The sequence below is a fragment of the Haplochromis burtoni genome, unplaced genomic scaffold (assembly GCF_018398535.1).
Source record: "Haplochromis burtoni strain Fernald_Lab_line unplaced genomic scaffold, NCSU_Asbu1 Contig_116, whole genome shotgun sequence".
In the NCBI taxonomy this organism is placed as follows: Eukaryota; Metazoa; Chordata; class Actinopteri; order Cichliformes; family Cichlidae; genus Haplochromis; species Haplochromis burtoni.
Genome location: NW_024582477.1, coordinates 1,706,801 through 1,734,263, shown reverse-complemented (window position 1 = coordinate 1,734,263; position 27,463 = coordinate 1,706,801). Strand labels below are relative to the sequence as shown.

Genomic DNA, 27,463 nt, shown 5'->3' with positions numbered 1-27,463 from the left:
ATGATGGAAAATGGACAGAACAATGGTACAAACGGATAAGCTAAGGAGGCAAATGACAAAAAAAAAAACGGTAAAAAAAAAAAAAACAAAAAAAAAAAAAAAAAAAAAAAAAAAAACAAAAAAAAAAAAAAAAAAAACTCTTACCTGGTATACTCATACAAAATGGAAAAACGGACAATGAATGATGGATGAAAAGAGAAACGATAAATGGAGATGTGCGGGAACGGTAAAAATAAACGGACAACATACGTGGTGATGATGGCTGGACAAAAAAAAAAAAATGGATGGCCGGAAGGAACAACGGAAATTTTCGCCAAAGTTAAAAAAAACCTAAACCTTTATCAATCACGTCCCCCTTGCTTAGGCCTCAGATACACGAGAAAAAGAAATGGAATGGATGAGAGAAAAATGGAATGGATGGAAAAAAAAAAAAAAAAAAAAAATAAACCTATGGATGATTGATGGAGGATGGATGGACGGACAGACGGACGGACGGATGGACGGATGGACGGATGGACGGATGGACGGATGGATGGATGGATGGACGGACGGATGGATGGATGGATGGATGGATGATATATACTTGCACAAACACATCTTTTAGTGAACTGTCATCATTTGTGATAGACTAGTGACACTGAAAACTTTCCATGCTTTCTTTTATATGCATACATATACTCTTGTAGCAGATGTTCCTTTGAAACACAGACAACATTTCCACTAATGAGGTCAGTGCATGTGCAAATAATCCCCGCGAGTCAAAAGCTCCGGCTAAGTTTCAGACAGTTTTTATTATTTTTGTACCCACATGATGGCTTAGAGAGGGGATATCCTTAATATGGTCATTTCAGACACACAGCTTTGCCTGCGAGAACAGCAGTCCCACCAACTCACTGTTCAAACCTTCTGTTTGCTAGGAGCAGCAAATCCACGTGAAGCTGTGCTTCTCAAACGTCTCATCTAATCACTAATAGAAACACTTCAGATAGGATGCAGATGACCATAAAAACAAATATGGAGTAAAAAACAGTTTAGTGAATATAATATTTTTGAATGGAAAACAAAGAAAAACAAATCTGCAGATATTTTTGTGTTGAGCAAAAGTGCACTTAGAGATAAGCAAAAGGTGGCCTGAACCCCTGCTCCTCCAGTCCACGTGCTGGAAGACCAAACCCCAAATTGGATACATCTCTGTGTGAAAGTTATGTAATGCATCAACAACACAGGAAAAGTAGAGCAGTATCAGAGAAGAGCTATCTGACACTGCATAAAAACACTGAAAAGACTGATGCTGTGTTCCTTGCTAAATGTTAAGGTAGAGTCCTGTGGAAAAAGAAATCACAGGACTGGTCTGCAAACCTCAATGGTGTGAAGTAATGTTGTAAAAAAGAGTGGGCAACAATTCCTTTACAACAATGTGAGAGACTGATAGTCCTACAGAAAATGATTACTTCAAGTTATTGCTTGACATTTTTTCTGCATGATTGTATCTGATGAAACTGGCTGGAAGCCCAGAGGTGCTAACAGAGGTGTAGCTCATGCAGGTCTGCCTATTATCAATAGTTCCCCTGGGAGATTAAAAATGTTATTTATTTGTGTGAGAGTTACTGGCATTTCTCTTTGGTGCTGTGCATATTTTCAAGCTTGTTCGTCCTACAAAAAAATCCTAATCTGTGAAACACTCAGAAGTTTTTCTACTAACCTGTTGTTCCACATAAATAATCTTGGTGTAAAGAGGAGAAAACAATGTCTCGAGCTACATACAAACCACCCCAGACAAGGGCAAACCCAGAGTGCCGAAGCACATACTCGTTCTGCTACTATCTACGTTGTCATCATCATCATCATCAAAGAATAACATCTGTTGCCTAGGAAACTCAGACATCTGAGCACACGGGCTGAAGGTTGAGAATATGACTCTTAAAACAAATGAAACACGGCACCCTAAAAATACACAGTAAAGAGTGGGTGAGAGTAAACACAGACATTACTCAGACAGAACGGGTGTGGGGAGGGCTGGGGAGGGCGAGGGGGGGAGGGGAAAGGTGCTGACATGGGTGAGGGTGGATAGAGGAGTCACGTGGTGAGTGAGCTTGGATTAAAAGAAGGAGGGTTTTTCAGAACAGAGTAACTGAAGGCATGCAGCGGTTTGGCGAATGGAAGGTGTAGATCTGGAGGAGGAGGGGGAGGTATGGGAGGGTGGGGTTAAGAAGATATATTATGTGGTATCAGGGTTTGTCCAAGGCATGAGCCCTATCTTTCACATGGCCACCCAGCTGTCTAAACAGCCCGTGACTGGTTGCTGGCTAAAGGGTCCGGCCAATGGGAGGGGGGAGATGTAGCAGAAGGTGGAGCGAGTGAACAGTTGAGTCAGCTTCAGGATGTGCAGAGAGCCAGAGTGACACAATGAAGACTAGGCACACAGGTCAGGAGTTAAACTCATCTTCCTCACTTCCTCCCTTTCACTTTGACTCTCCTCCCTCTCAGATTTTCAAATTTGAAAATTTGCTTTATTAGTATGTTATGAAATGTTTGGCAGAAACACGATTTGCAGGGTGGGTGAAATTATTCTTTCACACACATGAGTGTAATCCACACACAAACTGAATAACAACTTTGTGCCTCTGTAAGTAAGAAACGGTGAGTGGTGTCTCAGCATGGATGTGTATTAAATCACCGTTGTGAAAACAAGCAATGAAACAGTTCAGCCCAAAAAAACCTGAGAAAGAGACACGGAGAGAGACAGAAAGAAACAGAGCGAGAGAGAGAGAGGTGTCTAGTTTCAGATTTACAGTGGTGGTGGTGGGCGAGATTTGGCCATGCTCTTACAGCACACAGAGGACACAGCCAGAGGAGGAGGAGGAGGACAGATTTACATGGTGAGAACAGCTATGGCTGCTCTGGAGCGGCCATAGCTCCAGAGCAGCTCCAGAGCAGCTTAAAAACTAATATATGGAAGCCATCACCGTGTAAAAACACAACCAAGAAATGTCACCCTCAGAAGTGTGACTTGATGAAATGTGTGATTTCTTAACTGACATGAAACAAAGTATGTTCCTTTCAGGGTTCCCTCTTACATTTACTGCAGTATTATGTTGATTTGCGGACCCCTAATCCGTTAGGATTAAGTGTCGAGATGCTCTTTCTGTGGGGGCCGAGCGACTGTTCATTTACTCAGCACAAACTCCGCATTGATTTCACAAATACTTCAAAATGCGTTAATGAAATTCACGGCACAGTTATACAATCGCTGAAAAACCACCTTCTTCGACTGAGCATCCAGACTTTGTGGAAAGGATTTGGTTTAACACTCAGTTTGTATCTGCTAAAACGCCGACTGTTTACTTCCATAAACATTTAGTCACACCACAAACTATCATTAATTTCACCCTGTGTAACCAGTAATAACAGAGCAGAGCAGGAAATGAACCATTATGAGTGTCTGTGTGAAGGTCTGTCCTGTCTCACACAAAGTTGGGATAATCCCTTGTAGGTGTGTGTGTGTGTGTGTGTTTGTGTGTGTGTGTGTGTGTGTGTGTGTGCGTGTGTGTGGTGTGTGTGTGTGTGTGTGTGTGTGTGTGTGTGTGTGTGTGTGTGTGTTTGTGTGCCTCTTTTGGGGTTTTACTCCTTATTTAAGACCAATATTTACAAAGTAGCCCCAGGGTGAGATTACCTCATATTCTCCCGCCCAGCTGTGCTTTCTCAGCGTTTCCACCACAACCAGAGGAATGTCCCATCATGTTTATCTGCGTGCCAGGAAAACACAGAAAGAGAGGAAGAAGAGGCAGCAGAGGGAGATGGAGAAGTATGCTTAGGTTGGAGTGTGTATACAAGACAGACACTTGTACATTCACACTCTTGGGTATGGAATAATCACACAAGAATGCATAAAAAACTTTAAATAAAAAAAGAGCATGCTCTTGATGTCAGTGTTAACTCAACCAGGAGGACATTCAACATCCTACTGGAGGATTAGCTGTGTTAATCACACTCTTGGTGTCCTACTTTCATGAGAAAAGTCTAAATGCCCGCTATGAATTCAAGGTGGGTAAGGTTAAATTGAACTTAAAATCTATGACAAATATTTATTTTTTATATTCTGCTAGTAAGATGGGAAATATGTGTAGCAATTTTTTTATAAACATTTTATAAATTTTATAAACAAAATTGGAGTTGCTACAATTCTAACAAGCTTATAAGTCCATATTTGATACGAACACCTTTATTCTTCAACACAGTCTGAACTCTCTTAGGAAAGCATCCCTTTAAGTAGTCTTCAGGAATAGTTTTCCAGGCTCCTTGAAGGACCTTCAAAGCTCTTCTTTGGATGTTTGATGCCTTTTTTTATGTTCTCTGTCAAGATGATCGCACACCATCAGTAATGTTGAGGTTTGAGCTGTGGGGAGCCTAATCCATGACTAATAGTGTTCCAGTGGGTGTTTTTCTTTCCAGGTATGCTTTTACTGTACTGTCAGTGTGTTTAGGATCATTGTCATGATGAAAAATGAAACTATAGCTAGTCAGATGCTTTTGATATGGTATTGCATGGTGGATCAAACCTGATCTCTAAGTGCAACCCCAAACCATGACAGAGCCTCCACTGTGGTTTACAGATGGCTGTAGACACTCCTGTTTGTACCTCTCTCACGACCTCCTCCTGACTTACTGACAAGGATTTGTATGAATAATTTCAAGTTTGTAATCATCACTCCATGAGACCTGTTGTCACTGATTGATAACGTGTCTAATGAGGCTTCAGCAAACAATACTTTCTTAACTGTATGAATTTCAGAAACTGTTCATCTGCTGCTGAAGAAGTTTTAAGCCTGCCACATCTTCTTTTGTTCTTCTTTTGCTCTTTGGGAATCAACTTGTTGCTCAAAAAATACAAATTGTGTTACCTTTGGCATTTTTATGTAGATTCAACTAAAGAAACTGGAACAAAGTATGTGTTTTTGCAAGAGACTGCTAGTGACTAAGGATACAATTTAAAATTGGCTCTCTGCTATGTTGTCTGTTATGTACAGACACAACACGGATTCTTCCTTGAGTTAGATGTCTTTCATGCTTCAGTGACTCTTAAATCAGTGTTAAATAGTTAAAACAATAAAACAAGCAAACAAACATTCATCAGAAAAAGTGGACAGAAGAGAAAATTAGTGGGAATAAAATAGTGAATGTCCAAAGAAAAACTTTGAAAGTCCACTTTAAGAAATCAGAAGAAAGTCTGGCTTCTTGGAAGAAAAATATAAAAAAAGAGGGGCAGCTTGAGGTCTTTCAGACATAATCAGTGCTCAACGATACTCCTGAGATGCAATTCTGGGATCCGGAATAAAACCCAACTTTCCAAGATGGACAAAGAAAAGAAAACTAATTAAAGATTAGCTCATTTTCAGATGATCCATAAAACGTCTTATGAATGTTAGGCTGATATAAGAAATGTCTCTGGAACAGCTTGTCAGCATATGAGTTTGCTGCAAAAACACCGGCAAAGCTGAATTCAGCAACTTTCAGACCAGCGCATTCACTTCCCGACACCACAATAATTCCTGTTGCTAAATATGCACATGCAGGTGACCCTTTCTGCTGGCAATTCATTTATGAGGTAAAAGGTAAAACAGCAAATGGACTGTACTTATATAGCACTTTTCTACTCAGCTGGATCTGAATTTATGCTCTTGGTCTTTGTGGCTGGTTAAGGTAATATCACATTAAGCTGGAAAATTTAAAATGATCAAGAAAAATAAAATAAGGGATTGATGCGCCGTTCAAGTGAACGCTCAGATAATGTCAGTGAAAAACACTCTAAACTCACAGAAGTAGGAGTAGAGTAAAATAATGATTTTACTCTTGGAATTTGGGTTATTGCTGTGAATTTATTTAGGTTAGCTGAATACAGTCTGACAAAAATCATTATTTTTAGATCATAAACACAGCAAGGAGCCTCTGGCTTTAAAGCCTCCATCCTTTTGTCCACCCTTATACCTCCATATCTCTCGGGTTTCTCCTATAACCCTGAGATATTCAAGATATGCTAAGGTAACGTGAATGAGTAAGTATAAAACTGATCTGCAACTTTTAAAATGCCAAAAATGCTGTGATTAAATCAAAGTTATAATGTTATCAATGCAGGCATAAAAGGTGTCTGTATAAGTTACAAACCACAAGTGTGCAGTGCAGTAACCTTATGAGTTTATTGGAATTACCTTGCCTTAAAGTGCATTATTTTCTGAGAGTGCAGTGTTTTAGGCTGAGCAGTGGCTCTCTTGTTGGTCCCTGCAGTGTGGACACTGTCCTGCCATGGGAACGGACAGTTATTTGCTTTAATTTGCAACAGAAAAGCTTGTGGTGTGTAGTGACTGTTAGAGAATGTTCTGTTTGGCCTTCTCCTGGCTGGTTTAAGTGATAAAAGTGTCATTATTTAGCCTCTGAGGCAGAGGAGAGAGTGCAAACAAGACTGCATGACCCTCTGTTAAGAGCCCTCGTTCTTCAGATGCTCATTAAAGGCCTCCAGGAGGACAGTGCATCAACTGGCAGGGCCGTCGAGTTTGCCTTTTTTTTTTTTAAGTCTTTCTCATCCCAGTCACCGGTCGACTGACGGCAAAAATGGGCTCAATTAAGAGCAAGAGGGACATGAAAGATGTCGCGCTGTGAGGTGGTATAGGCGACTTATTAAAACAGCAGGAAGAAGCTCTTGGACTTGGGCCCAATAGGATCTAACCCCGTAGCGCACTGACCGGATTTGGAGAAAGTTGGATTTATCTGATTGGGCGCTTTGGATTCTGTGTCTGGTGAACGACTTTAGTCCGTCTGAGAGTTCTGATTGGAGTCAGTTTCTAAACAGAAAAACAAAAGAGAGACTTTCTCTCAAACTGCAGCGCATTGAAGATGGAAATGCAGGGCCGATTTATTGACTCCACGGTGATGAACATTAATGTTATGGAGTATCCCCACAAATATGCTTTAGCACCAAAGCAGCAGGTGGATGCTGCTCCATCCTGTCCAATCAGCCAAAGGCAGTTAAACGAGCCTTCCTGGAGCCGGGAAGCGGAGGACGGTGTGCGCACTGCTCAGGTGGCAATGTGCTCGCCGAGATACTACAGCCGCGGGGCCCGGGGGAACACGAAGGCCAAGCGGAGGAGGATCATCACGGTGGTCCAGCGGCAGGCGGCCAATGTGCGGGAGAGAAAGCGAATGTTCAGTCTGAATGAGGCGTTTGACGAACTAAGGAGAAAAGTTCCTACATTCGCATACGAGAAGAGGCTGTCCCGTATCGAGACGCTGCGTCTGGCCATCGTCTACATCTCCTTCATGATGGACCTGCTGGAGGACACCTGAGACACAACAGCTCAGCTTTATCTATGGCAGACTGAACTAGACTGAAGGCGCCATTCAACCCACCAATGACACGGACATAAATGAGCAGCTGACTTTCCGTGTATGGACCAACAAGAGGGATTCTATTAAGAAATGTCAGATTTTTTTGTGGCTGTAAAAACACATACATCGTTGGAGAAAGCTCACTAGGTCAGTGAGAACCGAGATTTCATTAGTTGCATGTGAATCGATGTTGCTTGAAAATAAAAGTACCGCTATGGTCATGTTTGTGTTCTTTGCCTGGACTGCCACGACAAAGAAAGCAAAGTGAAATTTAATTTTGACTAACCTTACTAAAATTAATAAGACCATAATGTCCGCTTAAATGGACAGTTTACAGCCAGTGTTGGATCAAAACATATTTACACTGTCGCATTTAATAAATCCGTTAAGAGGAGATACGCATGAATGTCAGCATCTTATGGTTGTTGTCATACAGCTCTGAAGTGGTGTGGTTTTCAGCACCGTGGAGAGCTACAGAGGCACGCGCCTCACCTGGCCACTTGAAGGGTGTGGCAAAAAAAAAAAGCAACTCGAGGTTTTCCTCACTCAGAAAGCGAGAGCACATGAATCATGATTGTTTTCTCCTTGATGGCCAAATATCCTCAAAAGAGTTTAAAAGTGGATCTAAATCACAAATCAAGGGCTCACGGCATGAAGCTGCAGATTATCTTTGTCACTAAGGTGTAAATTGAGTTATTCATGGAGGTGAGATGAAGGTAAACTGAGTGACAAAAACACCACCCACACCAGATGCCCTCTTTCAGTCCTGGATTGATGGTAGAGGCAAAGCTGTTTAGCGCTGGGGGACCGTGTCTCCACAAGAGAGCGGGGCTGGGCCCTCTGTGGTCCTCTTGTGTCATCCTTCCTCATCAGAAGTGAGGCTTCTCGGTGGGCCATTCACACCACAGACTACCTCCAAGAAGTTGCCAGGTCTAGTTTCAACCACATGAAGACGTATTTTTTGTTTTTTGACTAGGATATTAGATCACAGCAGAGCAGGCCACGGAGCTGGGTGGTCATGTGTAGGTGTTTCGACTCTGTGTGAGCCAGTGAAGTGCTTTTTTCCTCTCTCCTCGGTCCATCTTTATCACGTCCGGTATTTGCGTTGTGCTCCAGCCGAACACCGCCTTTCACCGTCCCTGCTGTGAGCACGGATCCGCCCTGAGAGCTCCCTGTGACGGGCCGTCTTTTAAACCTGAGCCGCGGTGCCGAGATCCCTGCGGGAGTCAAACCCTTTAAGTGCATACCTCAACCGCGAGGCCGTTGACGGGAAAATAAACACACAGGTCTACTAGAGGAGCGACCTCCTGCTGTGACAGCCTCATGTGTTTTTCAGTGGGCCTGATCGCTGCTCCCTTGTCAAACGCCTGCACAGAAACACTTTAATGTTTAAAACTAGAGGAAGAGTTCTGTTCTGTGTCATTGGCTTTGAATTGTTTTCAGCAAGAGGGGGAAAGCATGAAATTTCCACACACGATGACACAGCGGTAAAACTGCTGGGCGATTTCCATTTGTAAGTTTTATTGTCAGTGACGCAAACAGTGGATAGTCTGTGCAGCAAATTTGGAAAAACAACAAAACCTGCTATTCACACTTTAAAAAAAACGAGCCTGAAACTAAATAATAAATAACACAAGAAAACAACAACAACAGGTCTTTATTTAACACTGAGCAAAAAAAAGAGCCTGGACATTTAATGAGGTCTGCTCTAATTCAATGTAAAAAAAAATAAAAAATAAAAAATAAATAAAAATAAAAATAAAAATAAAAATAAAAATAAAAATAAAAATTATTATTATAACTCGCGCATTCTGTAATAAATGCTGCTGTTGTTGTGATGGGGGGGGGGGGCATTGTGCTTTTGGGGAAGAAATAATTTGGGGTGGAGCAGAGACAAATAACTTATCTCTAAGACAGGTCTTACAGTGCTTGCACAATGATCCAATAGCAAACACTGCCCCCACTACATCCTTCCAGTCTCGAATAAAAAACACTCCATCTCTTAATTCCTAATATTATAGCAAGAACTCTCTTTTTCTGCGGTATTATGTTACGGCCCTCCCCACCCAATCACAGCAAGCCCCAAAATCCTCCTGCCTGCTCCCCGTTATAAGAACTCGGGTCGTCCCAGTCTGGCAGACACCTCTCCCATTCTGTGGCGCACGAGATTTACCGTAATACCAGCTCACACACGCTCCTGTTACCTCTCGTGTTTGTTGATGTTGTGACCGCTTCAGTGGATTTGAGTCAGGGATTCGTGACTCTCTGACAGGACACAGAAAACCTTTCTGAAAAGACAATGCGGGAAGACGACTCCTCCCCAATGGATAGCGCTGGTAACAGTGAGGAGGAGACCGACCGACAGCTGCCGCGGAGAGGCGCGAGGAAGAGGCGGACGGCGCGGAGGAGCACGGACGAAGAGGAGGAAGCGGACGTGGAGAGCCCCGGTCCGGTGAAAAAGAAATGCAGGAAGAGCGGAGACGGAGGAGGAGGCAGCACCGGGAGCGGCGGCAGCGAGGCCAGCAGTAGCCCAGCGCGCTCATTTGACGACCTGCAGACGCAGCGCGTGATGGCCAACATCCGCGAGCGCCAAAGGACGCAGTCCCTCAACGAGGCATTCACGTCGTTACGTAAGATCATTCCCACCCTGCCGTCGGACAAACTCAGCAAGATCCAGACCCTGAAGCTGGCAGCGCGGTACATCGACTTCCTTTGCCAAGTTCTACAAAGCGACGAGCTGGACGCGCGAGGGACCAGCTGCAACTACGTGGCGCACGAGCGCCTGAGCTATGCGTTCTCAGTCTGGAGGATGGGGGGCGCGTGGTCCTTGTCGACTACGTCCCACTAGAAGGGCTGCTCTTGGTGGCACAGTACGGTAGGTTGAGCTCCTTTCACTTTTCATCCAGCAGGAACTCGAGCCGTGCCAAAATGTTCCGGTTATGCGCATTTAACGCACAGGCCCAAATTAAACAAACTAATACAGTCATGTATAATCCTCCAGTAGGTCGCTGTAGTTTTTCTGTCTCACTCTTTTAAACTTCCTCTAATATTAATTAGGCTTGATTAATTTCATTATGAAAGAGATGTCAACTACAACTTTATGCGCCAACAGACCAGAGTTATCGCTGTAAACATGGCATTCTCATATCATCTTATAGCTACAAAGAAATAGACATAGCATTTCTTCCACGAAATCCAAGCTTCATGTTTATTTTCTTCACCTAAGCCCACAGCCAGGTTTTGTCATTTACATACATGGCCAACACGCACCAACATCTTGTTTTCACTTGTTTTAACCAGAGTATTTCTTTCACAGATTACTCAGACTGAGGAACCAGTGGATCAGACAGACTAAAATAGGCCAAACACACCTGGGCCCCAGTCTCGGCTGCTGTGCTTCAGGCCTCAGAGGAAAGCAGCTTTTTTCATATTTCCCTTTGCACGGACTGAAATGTTTGCAAGGGAGCACTTAGGACAGACAGGACGGATATGAAGAAAGAAAGACCACTGCGACTATGAATGTTGTAAAGAAAAAAACTGACAAACGGCTCTGTTTTGAAACACGAGAGAAAGATGACAGACCACTCCACATTCCCTGTGACACCGCATCACAGAAAATGAAGTATTTTGTATTTATTTTTCTACACAGGTCGGAAACTTCTTCCTCCCCCTATTTCAAATAAAGGTTATTTATTTTTGCAGTATCACAGAATTCCAAATGGATCTAGAGTCTTTGCATTTTGAGTGTTGTAAATATTTGGTAATATCTTAAATAAAATTATGAAAGTATCGTACATTCTTCTGGTCTGGATATTCCTTGAAGGTCTAACTAGGGGCTGCGTCAAAGAAATTTCATGCCCATCAGCTGAATTTAGAAGCCTCTATTTTTACACAGAAGAATAAATGTCACTTTTTTAAAGAAATGTTTTTTATTTATTTATTTTTTTGTTAGGGGAAACATATTCAATTTTCATGGTCTTTGTACTTTGAGTCTTTGTAGAGAGCTTATTTTCTTGCTTGATGTTGAATCCCCATGTAACCAAACTACAGTGGAGCGGGGCAAAAGAAAACATCTCATTTCAGTGGCTTATTTCGTAGTGATTTCTTGAGCTTGGGGATCTGGGAAAGCCATAATTAGCCAATGGTCTGTTTCAACAAGGTGAATCTGGAGCTGTGGGGGGCATGCATGATATTCCCAGATGTCCACTGAGCTGCAGGTCAGCATGGGAGTCTCCTGCAGGTGCTGCAGCAGTTATACCCAGAGAGGCTTGACAGATTGATGGGGTGGAGAGAAGTGAAAATGCAAACAGAATAGGCTGGATGGAATTTACAAATACCAACGAGTTATAGTCCACATAAAACACATTGGATTATCAGAGTATTTCTTCTTAACAACAAAACAGCTGATAAAATTGGCCCAAACTGTAAACGGGATTAACTAATAAAACTCCATGTAGCTGTTAAATAATAAAAGCCAAAAAACAAACAAACAAATTGCAAATTATGTGAAAAGGAATGATCGTGGGTTTTTTAAATTATTTTTATTATATTTTTTGGATGGTTTACCACAAGTTTGGACAGAAATAATCTTTCCACCTAAATGCTGAATGTGATATGTCCAAATACCAAATCAGCATCTGGGCTGTTACACACCATTAAAGTCAAGAAGGGAAGGACTAGATTATATTAAGACAAGAAGACTACATGGGAAGTATCTCATTGGCTGATGCTATATCTACCAAATATAAGTCCTGACTGAATGCTTCAAGGCTACAATTTCCCATAAAATAAAGTAGGATTAGGCTATTTTATGAGTGCAACAGGAATATCACTTTGAGATGAAACACACCGATGTCATTCATGACTCACTTAAGGGAGTTCTCTATCTCTCTGTAGGGTTGTTAAGAGATGATGATGGGAGCATCGCTGTGTTTTTGTATCACGGGTTGCGTGCGGAAGGTAAAGCCATCTGCGCTGACCCAAAGCCCTCGCCAGCCACCGGGGGGAATCGATTCCCACCCTTAGATCACCGTGGACGTGTTATCTTAAACTTGAGGCTGTTGCTCTGACACAGAGGAATGTCACCTCTGAGGCTTCAAAACACACACGCGCACACAAACACATATAGGTTAATACACACACACAGGGAGATTTCTCACGCCTACCAAACAGGGAAATACATTTCACACAGAGAAGGAGAGAGAGGGAGAAACTAATCGGGAGGGGGAGGGCTCCTGAACCTCAGCTCCTGCTCGACTTTGATGTTTAAAAGTAATGGGATGACCGCTTGTTATCAGTGTGAAGGCATCTGGCTCTCTAGTTTTAAGTGTGCTATGATTTATAGGCTCTTTGAATACTGACACACACACGCACTCGCGCTCTCTCTCTCTCATTAATCACCGTTTATATCTCCTCGCTTTGAGCTTGCAGTCCTTAAACTGATCTAAAAGCCAAAGGTGCAGGCCTGTGTGTATTTTAGTAACGCCAGGAGCTGTAAATCTTTCCAAACATAGATTTCTCACTGCTATACATGGAAAGCAAGACCAGGTAGTTTAACAGTGGTTTACTTGTCTCCTTTACTTCTTTTAGTGTTGTGTCTCCTTCACTTCCCATCTCTCTGTGAAGTTCCCCATTATGGGGTAACAAGCCCTGGTTTACATTAACCCTCAACACCACAAAAAGACAAGGTGGAGGGGGAGGAAGTTGGGTGAGACAGACGGAGGGGGGGCGACTCAATTTCTAAGTCTGGTTTCCATTAGAGCTAATTATCTGTGTTTCATCGCAACCTGAGGCAGTTAGCATGTGTGTGTGTGTGTGTGTGTGTAGGTGTATATATGTATTTGTGTGTATGCTGGAGTTTCTTTTTTACTTGTGCTCTGTTGCGTTTTCGTCATATATCTCAAATTAAGATCTGCATAGCATTCTCTGACTCTCTGAAGTGAAATTAAACAAATGGTGCTTTGCGTATCACTCCAACCCTCCATGTCTGCTGGTCAGTGATGTAATATATCAGTAAACTGGACAAAAAGAAAGTCCATACACTTCTTTGGTTTTTGCTATATAAGAGTAGTAATGAGCATTTTTAGATTTATTATTGCTTTAGAGTTGCCCTCCTCCTCTGTGCCAGACTTTGTTGTAATCTTTAAAGTGGTCTTGAGCAGTAGGTCTTCAGGCTTTCTGAAGGTCTTTCAAAGTTTGTCTGTGGACATTGGCTGCTTTTTCACTCATTTTTAGTCCAGTTCCTGCATCTTACCATTTTCAGAGTAATGTTTATTTGTTTGTTAAGCCACTTAACACTGACTGATGAATCATTCAGACATGAAAAAAGCACCTAACTCAAGGGATGAGCCAGCGTTTTGTCTTCAAACAACACACAGCTAAGCAAAGAAGCCTCATCAAAAATGGAGGACGTCCGCACAGAGGAATGACAGTGAGTGTCAGTCATCTGCAAAAAATGGCGGGGGCTGTGGCATGGTTTGTGGCTGCAATTCAGCTAGTGGTTTTGGAGATTTTGCCAAACTGATAGAATTATGATCACAGAAAAGTATCGACAGATTTCCACCATGCAAAATCATTTGGAAAGTGTTTGATTGGCTGCAATTTTTCTGTTTGGGAATGATCCCAAACACAGATGCTAATGCAATAAAAGCATATAAAGCATATAGATGTATTGGTATTCCCAGATCCTGGACCTCTACATTTTTAGAGCAGTGTGAGATCATCTTGACAAAGAACAGAACTAAAGGCAGAAACATCAAAAGAGAGAGCCTAGAGAAGTATTCCTGAAGACTATGACAAGAAACGACAAGAAAGGCTTCCTAAGAGAAGTCAGACTGTGTTGAAAAATAAAGGTGGTCATACCGATTATTGCCTTTCAAACTGTTTTTGCCTTATAAACTGTGTAGCTTCTATTTATGTTTTCACATATTTTAATAAACTGTTGCATCTATTTTCCATTTTCATGGTAAAATATAAAGAAATAAAGGGTGGATCAAGAGTTTTGCACAATACTGTGCATCTTGTCGAGGAGCGCACTCTGAAATTTACCAAAGAATAATAAAACCTTCTTAATATTTTAAACTTCCCATGTGTTTGTTATTAAAACAACGTATTCATCTAAGTCAAATAAGCATGCATTAAGTCAAAATGGTACTCAGTTTTCTTCTGTTTATTTATTTATTTTGCAAAAGAATTTAAGTTTCCTTGTCATGACGTGACAATGTCTCTGAAGTCAGAAAAGAGAAAAATAACCAAATCCTATCTGGCAGGAGGACAAGATGATGTTGAGGTATATTATAAAATGGTTTGTTGTTTTAATGGTACAGGAACAGAGAGTGACAGGAAGTCCGGGTAGAAACCGTTAATAGAATGAGCTCTAATTCGCACACGTTCCCTGAGGTCGGTGCCAACTGCACCCATCAGTGCTGACCTGTGACCTCTCAAACTGACCCTGTCCCCAGAATGCTGTGACCCCCAAGCTGGACCACGGGCCACCAATTCACCTCCACAAAATGCCCCACTCAGTTCTCTAATACTTGTCAAATGCAGCACAGAGTATGAGAACAGCAAGAAAGATGGAGCCTGGATTACAGTGGGAGGTGAGAAATGAACACGCTGATAAAGCAGTGAGAAAAAGCAAAAGAAGAAGAAAACTCAAGAGGGAAAAAAAAGTATACGCATCCTCTCAGCTCTCTTGCCTAAGGCTGTTTATCTTTCAGACTGAGTTAAACATAAGCCTCTTATAACTCTCCACATACCAGACAATATCACAGTGGCTCCGCTTTACCAGTATAAACATAGGCTCTTTATCAAAGGGCAGCACGACTCATTCAAACATATAGGCTCTTTGTCCTAACTTAATTTACTCCACCCTATACAAAGATCCTTTATTGGATTTAAGCTTTCCAAATGTTTAATGGGGAACTTTGGTGGTGGTGGCGGGGGGTGTCTGTTGATGAAGGTTATAGGGGCTTCATGTGTTTACGTTAGAAAACCACAGTGGTTTCTTATCATGCACAGATCTGTGGACTATCAGTACTGAAAAGGCCCAGTTCAAGCACAACACGTTGTGTGTTATTTCCACAGAGAGAGGGAATTGTCTGACACCACATAGGGCCATTCACACAGATGGGATTGTGGCTTTCTGCAGGGGAAATGCATGTTTCCTGGCTGCGTTAATAGCAGAGATGATAGTTTCAACTCTGTTCACAGTAACCAAGGCTTTTCTGATGCGCAACAGAGTGTTGCATCATCTCGTCTTATATAAAGTTTTCGAGCTTTTCCTCGTTGCAGGCAATAAGCAGAGCGCAGCCGTGGTTTACTAGCGTTCTGGGGGCCCTGTCATGAGTCAGTATGTGCGTGCACACATGCAGAAGGGCAGAGTGAGGGATGGCTTGGCAGTAAGATCGACTCCTGCTTCGGGTGTTGGTTTAAGGAGAGCTGTGCTGGGAGAGAAATAAGATTTTAAAATCTGCACGGCGTTCCCACTGGTGTTCACTGTGGGGTGGTCTCTCTTGGTTTCTTTCCCCACTTTTCTATATTTCTATCTCCTCGGTCCCTCTCTCATTACTTTGAGGTGGTCTGTTTCTGTCTTTCCAGCTCTCTCCAGTTCCCTCTTTCCTAGCCCAAATCCCCTCCACCCACCCCACTCCTCCCTCCTCTTGGTCATATTTGCTCCTTTGCTTACTCCTTTTATCATCAAATCATCTCTCTCTCTCTGTGCTCTAATTTCCTCGTCTTTCTCAAACTCCTTCCTTTTCTCCTCATTTTGTTTACTGGCATGCACAAAGACAAAAACACCCATCAGGCCTCTATATTTGCTGGCTAAAAATTTGCATGTGTGTGAGTGTGTGCGCACAAAGCTGGAGAATGTAGGTGAAAAGAATACAACCACAGCGAGATAAAGAGAACGATTCAGGGACTGCATGAAAACAAAGTCTTGCTGATGCAATGATTATTGTGGGCCAGCATTTTTTAGCCAATTGTGCTCTGAATCTGTGTGTGTGTTTTTTACCCTGTTCAGTATTAGTTTAGTATTGTAATTTTGCTCTTCTGACTGTTGTTTTTCTGTCTCTGCCTCTTCTCCCCCCCCCCCTTTTCTGTGATTTTATAAGCCTGGAGGTTGGTGTCATATGACCTATTTGCATGTTTTTTCAAGACCAGTAAAACTGGCCTGAATGCCCCATAATTCTGTTCCCCCGGCTGCCTGGTAAAGGTAAGTGCCAACTTTCAAACCCTCCCCACCCACCCACTCTCTTTCTCCACACACACACACACACACGCTTAGACACACATGGGTAAACTCTAGACATGGCATACCAACAGGAAAAGTGTAAAGTAACACCGCCTCTTAAAAAGGGGTGGCAAAAGGTCCTGAGACTAAAAGTAGAGTAAAATGCAAAGACAGACATATTAGAGAAACCGTGTGTGTGTGTTTGTATGTGCGTGTGTTTCGAACAAACTCATCTCAAGAAATGATGGCATAGTAAAAATCCAGGCAGTGGGATTACAACAGGCGAGAGTAGTAAAGTTGTGTGTGTGTGTGTATACTCGTGTGTGTGTGTGTGTGTGTGTGTGTGTGTGTGTGTGTGTGTGTGTGAGTTATAAATAGTTGGATCATCTGGAGTACATTAGAGGTACAGTGTTTAAGTGAACAGGTCCGCTACCTGCAGCCACAGAAACCTCAGAGGAGACGCTGCCAAGCCCTAAGCTGGACACACACGTGCACACAGCAAAGCATAAAGAGAAGAAGAGAGAAAAAGAAGGAAATTAATGAAGAGAGGCAAATTAATTTAACAAAATTAAAAGGATAAAGCAAAGAACTGATCAAAATAAAAAGGTGGGACATCTGAGAGGGAGAGTCTTACGCAATAACAGACCGTGACTGTTGTTAAATCTCGGCTCTGTAGCTTTAAGGTAAACACGGGTTATTAGGAAAGGCACCGCTGGGATATCAACTCTCCTATTAAAAGGTGCGCTGGTGTGAATGTACAGAGGGAGGAAAAACATAATGTCTGAACAAGGTTCCCAACACTTCCCAAGGCCACACACATGTAATCAGCACCTGCATGGACTAAGGTATACATCCTCATTTTTATCCCATACTTAATAAATATGCAGGTAAAGAAGCTTAAATGCTGATATAATATAGATCCACACTGTTAAAACTTTTTAATTTTTCATATGGTCTATATTTGGTATATGAAATGTAAATGTTTCCATTTGAACTTTATAACCTCTTTTTAAAAATAAATAAATAAATGCTGTCTCTCCAAAGCATTTTTGGAAAGGGGGTGTAACTTCTCAGTTTATCCCCATTACACTCCATTATAAATCTACAATAAAGTTTTTTTGATCTTTAAGAAAATCCTCAACTTGCTGCATATTGTTCCCAACTTTTTCCATAACCCCTGCAAAAAGCTCAGGAAGCAGACCCTCCCCCCATAGCACATTTACACACTGAAACCCGAGCCACAGGAAGTGGTCCTGCACAGCATCATGTCAGGGCGTACAAATTATTCACCATTTAAAAAATGCACTTTTTCTCATCTCCTGTATTTTCCCTACCCTGCACCCAATACTCCTGCCTTGTCTCCTTCTCTCCGTTTACTGGATTTAATTTCTGGTCCTCTAGAGAGTCACAGTCAGGGAGACAAACAAGCTTTGCTACCTGTGATATCTCAAAATGAGCTGTGCTCTGACTCAAAACGAACCGCCGTTGCTGCTGTTGCTGTGGGTGTACAGGCCCCCAAAATTCCGGGAAATATTCTGCTCTGGTGTTCCCTGAAGACTTGTGGTATTCCTGCCCACAACGCTTTTGTGGAATTTCCTAAATGGATATAAAGCAGGTTTATTTGAACTCTTCTGAACAGTGAAACATTCACAGATCTACCTTATCGCCACAGACGTATTATTTTACTGTATAAACCAAACTGCAAAAAGGGTGAGGGGGAGACTAAAAAGAACTTTTTTGTACTGGTAGGATGAAAATAGAGTTGAAAAGACAATAAAACCACCCGGCTGAACACAAAGTGTGGGCGAATGACATTGTAAAAAATAAGCTCCTTTTAGTGACCTCACCGCTTTTCTTAGCACGTCCAGTCAAAACAGGATGAAAAATACCTTTTTTTCTTTCTTCCTTTTAAAAAACATATTATTAAAATTAGATACAGAGAGTTTTTACACAGCCTGATTTTGACTATAACATCCAGGTGGATGTTATTGCCCACAAACGAGCTTCTAGACACCTGTGCACTGATAGCTGTATCATCCATTTCGGGGGCGGAGAAGGCTTAGCAAACACACCCTAATTAAGACACTACCACACCCGTCTGCCAACTCACTCAGCGACTACTGAACAATTAACAGAAAACTACACAACTTACTTTAACTGACCAACTTACCTCTTGCCACACACATTAACAAATACAACTTACCCAGTTCCTAAGCACAACAAACTTTACCTACCTATCTTCTGGAGCGTGCTGGGCTCGAGGCAACTTGAAAGGCAGAACTTCAGCGACCGGAGCCCTGAATTGCCTACCCCCAACAGGGAACTAATCCCCGCCCAGGATTACTCCGAAAATAAAAAAGGCAAAATAACAAAAGAGTGCCAGAAGGAAGAACTTAAAACGAAGCTCAGCTGGACACTCACCTAACTAAACTGGGAAGTTGAATCTCTAAAGGTGAAAAAAACCCCAGATAATCAAAAACCAATTCCAACTCAAAACTCCCTTTTCAACGATCCCGGACGAGCCCCCACTTGTTACGTTCCCCTAAAATGGTCCAGGCGGTGAGGGGGAAGTAACAATAAGTGTCCGGGTCAGAAAAAGGAGTCAAGGAGGCAAAAGGGTTAAATTAAAGAGTTTTATTAAAATAGCTCAACTAAAAGAGACGGACAAGCCGCTATCACCATTTAAGAAAACAAACAAAACTCAAATGTTAGGCAATAAAGCACAAAGTAAGTCAAAAAGAGTGCAGCTCACAAGCTGCAAACACAGACACGCAGCTCACTAGCTGAAAACCACAAAAAACACAGCTCACTAGCTGGAAACACAACAACCACTCAGCTCACAAGCTGTAACCACACTACTGGCACTCTGGCCCAGAGCTCACCTTTCCCTGGGCTTAAATACTTTTAATTACTGATGTGAGTCAGCTGTGTAACAGGGAAAGGTGGCACCTCAGGCAGAAGAGGTGGTGGGACACGCCCACACAGGCACCTTCAGGAGGAGGCCCTGCTAGGGCCGTAACAGTGCTAACTAAATTTTTTTGGTAAAAAAGGGACCTTTTATTCTTATTTTCAGATGCATATAATCCTTGGACTCTGCTGCAGTCTGATTCACTCTTTACGTTAAACCTTATTTATCTGTCCCTCGGAGCCACTACTCACTGTTTGAAAAAAAGGTAACTTTCATCTGATATGCTGCCTTTTTGCAAACAGGAGGTTTGAATAGCAGGTGAGTGGGACTTGTACCCACATAGCAAAATCGGTATGGCCCCGATTTGGCCCACACAATGTGCTTACACATGGCCCACATACCACAAAGAATGACGGCCCTTTGGTGGCCCAGATCTGGTTTGCCAGAGGTGGCCCACACATGGGCCATCACAAGGTCAGTTGCAGACACACTGGTGGTCCTGTGCTGGCCCATGTGTGGATTACATCTGGCAAACCTGATATGGGCCACCAAAGGGCCATCATTGTTTGCAGTATGTGGGCCATGCGTAAGTTGTGTGCAGCCACGAGCCAGTTGCAGACACACTGCTGGCCCTGTGCTGGGCCAGATGTCAGTCTGATGTGTACTTTAATCAAGTCATGTAACAAAAACATGTGCTGGAACATAATAGTAATAACATCATGAAACTCTGTTCAGACAGTGAATGGGACTGATTCTTTATAGCGTTTTTCTACCCTCCTGGATTATTTAAAGTGCTCTATACAATATGCCATATTCACCCAATCTCTCTAAACGGAGTGCTTCCTAACTACATTCATACTCTTGACATGCAGACAGGAGGAACCAGGGATTGAACCACTAACCTTCCGATTAATAGGGGACCTGCGCTACTGCCTGAGCTACAGCCACCCAGTGGTAAACATGAGTAAACCCTCACTAGGTTTGGATAAAGTGTACACTCACAAACCTGCTTTTGAAACATTGGCTACCATAGCAGTATAGTATTGCAATATGACATTTGGATCTTCTAACTAAAATAGGAAAATAGGAACATAAATAGTGCCATCCAGACCTGGCCCACATCTGGTTGACATACACTCTGCCATGACACCAGTCAGTCAGAAGTGCCAGCTTGATGCCAGATCTGGGTCAGACCTGTTTTCTATTAGCCTGGGCCACATAAACCAAACCACAATTGAGCCAGATGTGGCATACCATTACATAGACAGTGCCGTCTATGCCAGGCCTGGCCCATATCTGGATGACACACATCTTATCATGCCAGAAGTCAGCCAACAGTGCCAGCTTGATACCAGATCGGGGCCATACCTGCTTGCTATGTGGGTAATTGCGTTTTAACACATCTGCAAAGTGCCTGCTACTAGACATCTTTAAAAAAATGCTCAATCCATGTTAGCAAGAGTAATTTTTAAATGTGACCTCCTCCCAACCTGTAATGCCTTTTGGTGAGTATGTGGCATTCTCAAGACCTCTGTGCAGCTCTGTGATGTAATTTTGGAGCCTGCTCTCTGCGCTGAGGTGGCATGTGGCTTGTTATTCTGTCTTTGTGCAATATCAAACCAAATGTTATTCAGTGAGAAGTATATTTCCCACAAGGACAGTGAACTAGCCAGCTTATGTTGTGTATGCCTGCCATGGCTACTACTGGACCACGGGAATGTGCACACAGCATTAAAATGAATGCGTTGTTGGCCATTAGGAAGTGTCCACTCACCTCATCCTGCCAAGACTATAACAGTGTGGATTATTATGCTGAGGTTAGGGGGGGGGAGGTCGTGTTAAGTGAAGTTTAGAAGAGCACTGACCAAGCACACTTTTCCCTCAGGCATGTGGTCAAGGGACAATTGAGGGCACACACACGTACGCAAGCGTGCGCGCACACACAAACAGCTTCCTCATGCACACATTCATACCCACAATCTGATTCTGAAATAAACATCTTGCCCCATAATACCCCTGGGCTAGTTGGCCCATTGGCCCATCCTGGTGACCCTTGTTACCATGGTGATTAAATATTGGGAGCCCTCATCTGCAAACATTTAGCCAGTGTCACCCCTAATCTTCCTCATGTCACCCTGCCACTATAACCTACAGGAGATAGCAACACACTACCAAACCAACCAAAACATGCAACCAAAGATCAGCATTGTGCCGCAAAGTTCATCTTCCCCCATCACTATAGACAAGTGCAAAACGTTTAAGAACAATATATGTAAAATGTATTTGCAGAGACAAAGTTAATATCAAAGTATGGAGGGCCAGGACTGCCAAATTAATTCAATTAAATACATTACTAAATGGTTAAATGTGGCCTTGATTAATTAAAACTGGAAATCAATTATTTATAAAATGTTTTAAATGCAACTCTTTGAGCTTCAATTCATTATTTATAGATTTAATTAATTAATTACATATTTATTTAAATAGTTAATGATATATTTAGTTCGTTCATTTTGGCACTTGTGACCCTCCATACAGGGTGTCTATGGACATTTTATAGTGTCATTTTTGACAGAAACAGTAATTAACAGTAATGTTTTTATTCAGCAACAAAGACATATATCACATATCTATATCAGATTATTTTTTTAGTCATTACATTACCATTGGCTGTCACATTCCACCTCCTAACCTTTGAACTATGACTTCCTCTAGGCCAAACCATCATGAGTGCCATGGCTCAGGTCACTTGATGGCTTACAAAAAAGAGCAGGAGTGTACTATACTTATTAAGAAGTTAGCAAATCTTTTTTTTTTTAAGTAATAATTGTCAAGTTGTATGTGACTACACAATAAGGTTAACTGATAAATGGTCCTTGGTCCTTTCTGCTCTTTTGTAGCTTTAGTGCAATTTTTTCCCTCAGCCTGGAAAATCTAGTCTCTCAGAGTCAAAAGTATCTGAGCTATAGCAAGCTTTAGCTTTAGCTTTAGATCATTTGGGTGTTGGTGATTCAGCTGTCTCATTAGCTTTTTAGTTATGAACATTTTTAGTGTGGTTCTTCTACACTTTAGTTTAGTGAACTTTGTATCTTCCTCACTCACAGTGAAAAACTGACTGATACCCACAGCCAAACGTAAGTGTGTGAGGCGCTGTTTATCTGCACCACTGTGCATGTGTATGTAAAGTACCAATTCATAATCTAACATATAAGAATGCCTGACTGGTGGATTTGTGCGTCTCTATTAGTGACACTGTGTATCATGTTTAAAGATGTAAACATAAAAAGGTTTAGATTAGTGTTACAGATTTGGGATAACCTCAGCACAGCTAGCAGCACCAGCTTTGATTTCTTCCATATTTGTGTCCACATCCTGTTACAGAAACATGCTTGCAGGTGCCAGTTGCTTGCTTATATTCTAGTTTATTCAGACAAATCTGACCTACAGCCAATTCTTTTTTCTACATCAAAGTACCTCAGAACAGTGCTGGTGAGGATAGCTGTCATCTGTTTGCTTTCCCCCTTGCTGGTTTACAGCTTCCATTTACAGATAGAGCAGTGGCACAGCCATCTGTCAGGGCAACAGCCCCAGGTAGTGGGGTGGTGTTAGAACATCTTTGAATCACTAAATGCTGCATTATCATTAATGCAATAATAATAATTAGAAAAGAAGATTAATTTGAATAATAAAAACTATGAATAATACCTTGACTGACTAATATTTCTGTTGCAAACTAACACAGTTTCTCGCCTGTCTAGAAAAGATTGAACAAAACCACTGGAGGGAGGAGGACATAATGAAAATATTAAGGTATATTACACCTGATGCTACCCTTGCAAACAGTGCCACATGCCAAAAGCAACGTCACATCTGCTAGTGTGCTGAAGTGTTGTTTCAGCCAGACCTCTTGAATGGGCGATCATGAACATATACAGTAAAAGATGATCACTGTGATTCAGTGTAATCATATACTAGAACTCACTAGTCCATGATATGCCTGAATTCAGTGAGTCAAATGCTTTTGTTCAAATGCAGAGGAGATTTAAAAGGAAAGAGAATAACTAGGAAGAAGTATGTTGACTGTTAATGACAATAACTACCTTTTCATGGTATCTATTTATGGGATTGATTACCATTTTATTAAATGCGTCAATGTTGTTTTCTACAAACGATCAGCAGGTGATTTTTTTCCTGCAGTTTTCATTTGTTGTTCTAATTTTACAATGTGAATGAAATGATTTGTGTAGGTAACTCATGTGTACGGCAGAGGTATTCCATTGGGGCAAGCAAGGAAAGCAGTGCTTGCCTGACACTTATAAACAGACACCAACTAAACATACCAAAGTAAAGTGACTGCTCTCCTTTTCTCTCAGTCTTCTGCCATGCCTGTTCCCATGCATCCTTTACATTACTCCCATCTTTTGGCTGGAGTTGGCTGTTGTCTCTGGAAGCAGGATTAACTCCTCTTGCATATAGAGTGACTAAAATCAGTGTGGGTAAGTGGTCTCAAAGTAAGTGGCTGGTGTTTGTCAAGCTAAAAGGCAGCAGCTTCTTCTATTTTTTGTAAATGCATATTGTGAATAAACCTCTGGTCTTTGATGGGAAACTGATGGTAGATTAACATGCTAGACAAGGTGCTGTTGACTGCTTCCACGTCTCTGAGATCAGTTACCATCTGCTTTGTGTGGAAACAGAAGAAGCATTAGCAAGAAAATGAGCACTCACATTTATCATTTTAACAGATAACTATTCTCTTAATAACCACCTTGGCCAACATTTGTGACTTTTAAAAGCTTGTTTAGCCTGTTAGTAATGAAACCTTTAATGACAGAGAGATGAGCTCCTAACATGTCGAGTTAAAAAAAAACAAGAAGTTAAAGAGATGCAGGCTCCACAAACAATTTCAAATTACCAGAGAAATTACTCAATTTCCCAAATGTACAACGCTGTTTTGATACAGCTAGTTATACGCCAACTTAATTTTCCAAAAATATTTGAAGCCTGCTGTTGATATAAACAGTTAACAACATCACACAGTCTATATTAAATATTTTTAATATACTTCTCAAAGATATTTCTGTGTTTCTGACCCAGTTAAAAGCTGTATTTGTTTATGGGTTTGTTTGTTTTTTAGAAACATGTGACTCTCACATTACAGCTACATGGTTTGGGACAGCTACATTACAAACATGTGATGTACTACTGTGGAATAAACAGAATAAAAGGTGTCTACAGCAGTAATAGAAATTATCCATATAACACTGATGTTCTGATTCTGTAGAATAAATACTTTTACTTTTGATACTTTATGTAAAATTTGCCAATAATACATATTTATGCATAGTGAGGTGTTTTCTTTATGCTTTATTGACACTTTTGCTAAAGTAAATGTTGTTCTTGTTCTTGTTAGTTTGTTTTTTAAATTTCACCACTCATCATTGTCAACTAATAGTAGATTTTTAGATTATAAACACATAAGTACATAAGCAATTCTTCCTCAGAAGTACAGAAAGGAGTAGACATCCAGAAAATGGGCAGCAAGAGGCTGTCAGAATTGTATGTTTTAATGAGGTCCAGAGTGGAAGATTGAAGGAAAGTTTGTTTGCTTGTCTGCTTGTTTATATTGGAGGTGGGGGTCCTCACGGTTTGCCTTCGTGTAGAAGTCACGGCACACCCCTGGTGTACAGGATGATTTATTTGACACGGGAGTTTCCCCCATTGGAGTTTCACTTGGGTTGACGGTGACATCTAGTGGTAAAGATGCAACAACGTCAATTAGACGCTGCACATGCTGTAGTTTCTGAAGATGCCTCGGTTTTTATGTTTTTTGAGCAAGTGCATTTCATGTGTTTGATGCAAAATCATGAAACAAAGTTACTTTTTGTATTGGCCTTATTATTATTATTATTTTTAAAAAGCCAAGCCCTATGATACAAACATGAGCATACCTCCCAAACAGGTTGATCAACAAGTGATTGTTGTTCTTCTTACTGCATACGATAAATAGCCTAATATTAACCTAGGTGTATCTACACCTTGCAAAGGCACCATTTAGTTCATTACCTGTTTTGATTACAACAGCGGTGTAACTCATAAACCAAGGGTATAAAGTCTACTGTTATTAACTTTCACTGTGCCCGTGTGAGACTGAGAGCGAGCAATCAGCTGACAGTAACAAGAAACAGTAAAGGGATTTAGAGACATAAGAAACATGAAAGGCTTAAGGAGCTCTCTCTTATGTGTTGCTGTGTATTAAAGAATGGATAGTCCAACGTGTGCTCTCTGCTCTCGTGGACCTGCAGGCACCTGTTTTGTCTTCTTTCACCCTTACCTGCTGTGTGACTCAGATGTGGCTGTCACTTCGGAGACAGGTACTGTGACCTAGAACAACACATAGATCTCTGTTGCATCCATCTTTTTTATTCACTCTGAGATCCTTTGTCTCTGCCCCTTTGTACAACCTCCTCCAATGTCCTCTCTTTGCCAGGCAATGTAAGGTAGAGCACAGGTTAATGAAGATCGCAGTTGGGCAATGAATTATGCATTGGTACCATGTTTGCAGGTAGCCACTGCCAAACACGTGATCAAACTGCACACTGATCTTTCTTTGTTATCATGTGTTTGATGAGGTTGACTGCCAGGCATATTATTAAACCATACATTTATTAGGCTTCACATACTGCAGTAAAAAATTCTTCTATTTATTAGAGCACTGGAGAATCAAATCAAAACTACTAAATACCACTGAGTGAAAGAAAGTCATGCTAGCATTTAATTATTGACGTTTCTTTAAAATTGTAGCTATTTTGACATGAAATATTATGTAAAACTTGTTACAAATAACATTAAGGAAGGTTTGGCTGTTTCAGGTGCAAAGCCTTAATTAACATTATTAGTGGCACCTCTGTTTACCTACCATTTTCATGTAGTGAAAGAGGTCTGTTTATGTAGGTGGAGCCATTGTTAACTGCTTTGTGTTTTACTGGGTGGTGCAAGCTATGACCTCTGTACAGAATCTTTTGCAGTAAATGAACTAATGCAGTGCCAAGAAACAGTATTTGCCAGCTTCCTGATGTTTTCCTGTTTTTTGCACATTTTTCACACTTACATTTTTCACGTTATTAAACAAATGTTTATACTGATAAAAAATAATCTTAGTAAACCAAACAAAATGCAGTTTTTCAACCAAGATTCTATTTATTAAGGGAAAAGCTATCTAAGCCATGAACTGACTGTGATAAACTAGATTTTCTGGAAAGCTGAGTTCAGTTTAAGTAGCAACATCCAGGCTTGATTACTGCCAGACCTGTTGGGTCAAGAAATCACTTAAATAGAGCAAGTCAAAGTGGAGTAGGCTAAAAGATTTAGAAATACAGCACTTACTGCCACAATCTTAAGAAGCAGGTGAGAAACAAATTCATTGACGTCCCTCAGTCTAGAAAGGTTTACAAAGCCGTTTTTAAAGCTTTGAGACTCCAGTGAACCACGACGAGAGCCATTATTTAAAAATGGTAAAAACTTGGAACAGTAGTGAACCTTCCCAGGAGTGGTCAACCTACCAAAATTACCCCAAGAGTGCATCGATGACTCATCCAGATCACAAAGAACCCAGAAAAACATCTAAAGAGTTTATGATTCAACAATAAGAAAGAGCGTGGGAAAAAATGGCAACCATGGGAGAGATCCAAAGAGAAAACCACTGCTGACCAAAAAGAAGTCAAAGGCTTGACTTGATTAGCAAAAATCATCTTCATGACTTTTGGGAAAATATTCTGTGGCATTACAAGAAAAAGAGCTGAACTTGTTGGAAGGTTTAGATTTGGTTTCATCTGGTGTAAAACTAACACCGCATTTCATAATAAGAACATAAAACAGTCAGCAGTCAATCATAGGGCTGGTAGTGTGATGGTCTGGTGATGCTTTAGGCTTCAACGACTTGCTGT

General features: G+C 41.4%; 2 protein-coding genes across 2 annotated transcripts; both read left to right on the top strand.

The window, feature by feature from the left end:
- Positions 1–4,955: 4,955 nt before the first annotated feature.
- On the top strand, positions 4,956–8,306 carry LOC102312113 (fer3-like protein). Its single transcript, XM_005928549.2, has one exon. It carries the CDS (start codon positions 6,889–6,891, stop codon positions 7,336–7,338), a length of 450 nt encoding a protein of 149 aa, XP_005928611.1. The 5' UTR covers positions 4,956–6,888; the 3' UTR covers positions 7,339–8,306.
- A 1,184-nt stretch (positions 8,307–9,490) lies between these two features.
- On the top strand, positions 9,491–13,519 carry twist1a (twist family bHLH transcription factor 1a). The gene is made up of 2 exons (XM_005928550.2): positions 9,491–10,255; positions 10,697–13,519. The coding sequence occupies exon 1, from the start codon at positions 9,680–9,682 to the stop codon at positions 10,226–10,228; it is 549 nt and encodes a 182-aa protein (XP_005928612.1). The 5' UTR covers positions 9,491–9,679; the 3' UTR covers positions 10,229–10,255; positions 10,697–13,519.
- The last annotated feature ends 13,944 nt before the right edge of the window (positions 13,520–27,463 follow it).